We start from the raw sequence: 4,392 nt of genomic DNA on the forward strand, positions 1-4,392 counted from the left end.
TGACAACATCATAACCCACTAACCTTGACTTGAATGACACCCCTGCTGCCACATGCTGACAACATCATAACCCACTAACCTTGACTTGCATGACACCCCTGCTGCAACATGCTGACAACATCATAACCCACTAACCTTGACTTGCGTGACACCCCTGCTGCCACATGCTGACAACATCATAATCCACTAACATTGACTTGCGTGACACCCCTGCTGCCACATGCGTGACACACAACTTGGAAACCACTGTGGTACATACTGCAGGACTACATGTCACACACACATGGTTTAAATACATTAACGCTTAACGACAACCAAAAGAGAAGAGTTTAAAATTATCAGTTAACTGCACCAGTTAACCAACATAACACAGTTCAACATCTCCGTGAATCGTATCTGTATGTTGTCAGTCATATTGAGATTGACTTTACGATCACCCTTTAATGTTTCTCAAAGTCTTGGTTTTAGAGACAAAAACAACCACAAAATACTTGAAAATGTAAAGTAAAAAGATAGTACACTGTAATTGTTGAATAAATTAAAGCATTAGTGATTCAATAAACCTAAAACTTGATACAAATCACAAACTACAGGCGTTTTTTTTCAAACCATAATTATTTAACATTATCATCAAGTTCAATAAACTGACTGCAGAATTAAATATAAAGTATTTATGGTCTAAATATTATTACAATCCATCAGTTCCATACACTCGGAGTCATTCCAGCCAAGTCCTAAAACTTGTAAAGCTTTATGCTGATGAAAGGACTAATGATTGGAATGCAATATCATTATAATAAGAACTTCAATACACTAAAATACTCAGAAAATAAACCAAACACACTGAAACTCGTATACCCCCCCCCCCAATATTTCTATGATAGAATACAGTAAACCCAAAATAAATCATATTATCAAAATTCCACCCATATTACAAAGCTACAGACAAGTTCAGATATATAGATACAATAAACACAGCATATTATTACTACATGAAATGTGAAATACATCTATAATTACTAATGGCACAGCACAGGGTTATACCGAGTTATTTACACATGCAAGTCAAGTGGCACTTTTTTTCCAAAACAGGATTTTTCAAATGTACCTACAGAAGCATACAACCTTTAACTAAAGACTTTTTCCCCCTTTTGCTTTGTTTGGGCTGGTGTAAGGAGATGTTGCCATTGTTTGTTGGTTGAGAGGTCTTGTTTAAATGTGTGAGCTTTGTCGGCGTTTCACCTGTTTAGAGAAACAAAGAAGTCAAATGCTCATTGAACAACATTACTGAATATACTTCAACACCTCTGTAATTTTACAACCAAATTAAAAAAAAAACAAGGACAGGCTGCCAACAGTAGCTGATTGTTATAAAACAAGGACAGATGTTGATAGTACCTGATTGTTATAAAACAAGGACAGGCTGCCAACAGTTACCTGATTGTTATAAAACAAGGACAGGCTGCCAACAGTTACCTGATTGTTATAAAACAAGGACAGGCTGCCAACAGTTACCTGATTGTTATAAAACAAGGACAGGCTGCCAACAGAACCTGATTGTTATAAAACAAGGACAGGCTGCCAACAGTAGCTGATTATGGTAACCACACTATTCAATTAGCCACTTATAAACACCCAACAAGCAGTGATAAACAACACCTGACAAATACCACTGAAGAATGTCCAACAACTATTGTAAACGAGTGTCCGACAAGTAATGTACACAAGTGTCCGACAAGTAATGTACACAAGTGTCCGACAACTATTGTACACAAGTGTCCGACAACTATTGTACACAAGTGTCCAACAAGTAATGTACAAAAGTACCTAACCAGTATAGAAACAAGTACCTGACCAGTAATACAGACAAGTACCTGACCAGTATAGAAACAAGTACCTGACCAGTAATACAGACAAGTACCTGACCAGTAATACAGAAAAGTACCTGACCAGTAATACAGAAAAGTACCTGACCAGTAATACAGACAAGTACCTGACCAGTAATACACACAAGTACCTGACCAGTAATACACACAAGTACCTGACCAGTAATACACACAAGTACCTGACCAGTAATACACACAAGTACCTGGCCAGTAATACACACAACTACCTGGCCAGTAATACACACAAGTACCTGGCCAGTAATACACACAAGTACCTGACCAGAAATACACACAAGTACCTGACCAGAAATACAAACAAGTACCTGACCAGAAATACAAACAAGTACCTGACCAGAAATACAAACAAGTACCTGACCAGAAATACAAACAAGTACCTAACCAGTAATACACACAAGTACCTAACCAGTAATACACACAAGTACCTAACCAGTGATACAAACAAGTACCTAACCAGTGATACAAACAAGTACCTAACCAGTAATACACACAAGTACCTAACCATTAATACAGACAACTGCCATAAAACTAAAAGATACAACACCCAAAAATGTAACCATCAAGTAATTGAAAGTATTTATTTAGGAACATTTGTTTTTTTTTAATACATAGAGTTTTGATGTGAAATTGAACAAATCAACTTACTGTTTTTCTGACAACTTGCAGCTGGTTCCACTTTGTTAACTGTGACTTCTGGCTCATTCAACTGATCTATGTACTTCCTGGCTAGGTACTGAAACACTGAAAATAATAACATTTAGGTAGAGAACAGATCTCAACACATGCCTTAAACAATAACCATTAATAACGGAAAATGAACATTGTACTAGACAAGACTGAAATCTGGCTTTTCACATGAAACTGAGGGAAGGAGATACGTGTATGGTCATATACAGTGCAGAGGAGTTTATTTTTTTTTACACTCACCTATTAAGAAAAATATGAAACTCGTTAAAAATTGTGATTAATTTAAAGAAGAATCAATTATTCTTCCAATTAAACATCACTCAGGTTTAATTTAACAGTGGCTTGCACCTTAGTAGAAATAAGTAAATTAAATTAACAGTTTTTGCTTGATAATAAACAAAAACATCTAATACCTAATAGTAATTATTAATAAATGGAAATCAAAATAATTATCTCACTGTGACCTATCTGAAAATAAGGGCTAAAATCATTTCACAATTTATGAAACAGCAAAATTTCAAAGAAAACCTTGGTTTATCCAGAAAACAACAATGAACAACTCAAGTAGAAAAAACTAAACAAAAAAATGTGTTTCAACAAGCTTTAACCATGACCCTAATATCCGAGGTCTGTTTCTACATGGCCCTAATGTCCGAGGTCTGTTTCTACATGGCCCTAATGTCCGAGGTCTGTTTCTACATGGCCCTAATGTCCAAGATCTGTTTCTACCTGGCTCTAAGGTCCAAGATCTGTTTCTACCTGGCTCTGATGTCAGATATCTGTTTCTACTTGGCTCTGATGTCAGATATCTGTTTCTAATTGGCTCTGATGTCAGATATCTGTTTCTAATTGGCTCTGATGTCAGAGATCTGTTTCTAAAGATTTGTTTCTACTTACGAGACTATTCACTTGACTACAGAATTTTACCGACCAACAACGGCCTTTTAAGTCTGGAAAGGAAAGACATCATAAGATTGAAAAATGTTAAAGCTTGTCGTGCAGACAAGATTCCTGTAGAATTTTTAAAAGAAGTGGACAAATTAAGAGACTGAAAATCTGACTACAATTGATAATTTTATAAAGGAAGGGACAATTCCAACAGAAAGAGGAACATTCTTCAATCTCAAAAAATTGATCAGGTATTGCTTAGTCAGTTCTATTACAGGAATGGAGATATAGAGTATCTGCTTAAACTCAACACAGTTGGAAGTATTTAAACTGTTGTGTTATAGATGAATGACAACAATTGGAAGTATTTAAACTGTTGTGTTATAGATGACTGACAACAGTTGGAAGTATTTAAACTGTTGTTATAGATGAATGACAACAGTTGGAAGTATTTAAACTGTTGTGTTATAGATGAATGACAACAGTTGGAAGTATTTGAACTGTTGTGTTATAGATGAATGACAACAGTTGGAAGTATTTGAACTGTTGTGTTATAGATGAATGACAACAATTGGAAGTATTTAAACTGTTGTGTTATAGATGACTGACAACAGTTGGAAGTATTTAAACTGTTGTGTTATAGATGAATGACAACAATTGGAAGTATTTAAACTGTTGTGTTATAGATGAATGACAACAGTTGGAAGTATTTAAACTGTTGTGTTATAGATGAATGACAACAATTGGAAGTATTTAAACTGTTGTGTTATAGATGAATGACAACAGTTGGAAGTATTTAAACTGTTGTGTTATAGATGAATGACAATAGTTGGAAGTATTTAAACTGTTGGGTTACAGATGACTGACAACAGTTGGAAGTATTTAAACTGTTGTGTTATAGATGAATGACAAT

The 4,392-nt window shown here is 35.1% G+C and overlaps 1 protein-coding gene across 2 annotated transcripts in view; it reads right to left on the reverse strand.

Moving 5' to 3' along the window:
- Positions 1-6: 6 nt before the first annotated feature.
- LOC106473485 (ras-related protein Rab-23-like) overlaps positions 7-4,392 on the reverse strand; it is a 14,783-nt gene continuing 10,397 nt past the window's right edge. For both annotated transcript variants that reach the window (XM_013934167.2, XM_022401908.1), the window contains exons 8-9: positions 2,550-2,645; positions 7-1,242 (exon numbers count right to left, since the gene is read on the reverse strand). In XM_013934167.2, the coding sequence (XP_013789621.2) occupies positions 1,109-1,242; positions 2,550-2,645 (230 nt within the window). In that variant the 3' untranslated portion in view covers positions 7-1,108. The remainder of the gene's footprint in view (positions 1,243-2,549; positions 2,646-4,392) is intronic.

The sequence above is a fragment of the Limulus polyphemus genome, unplaced genomic scaffold (assembly GCF_000517525.1).
Source record: "Limulus polyphemus unplaced genomic scaffold, Limulus_polyphemus-2.1.2 Scaffold6214, whole genome shotgun sequence".
Lineage (NCBI taxonomy): Eukaryota > Metazoa > Arthropoda > Merostomata > Xiphosura > Limulidae > Limulus > Limulus polyphemus.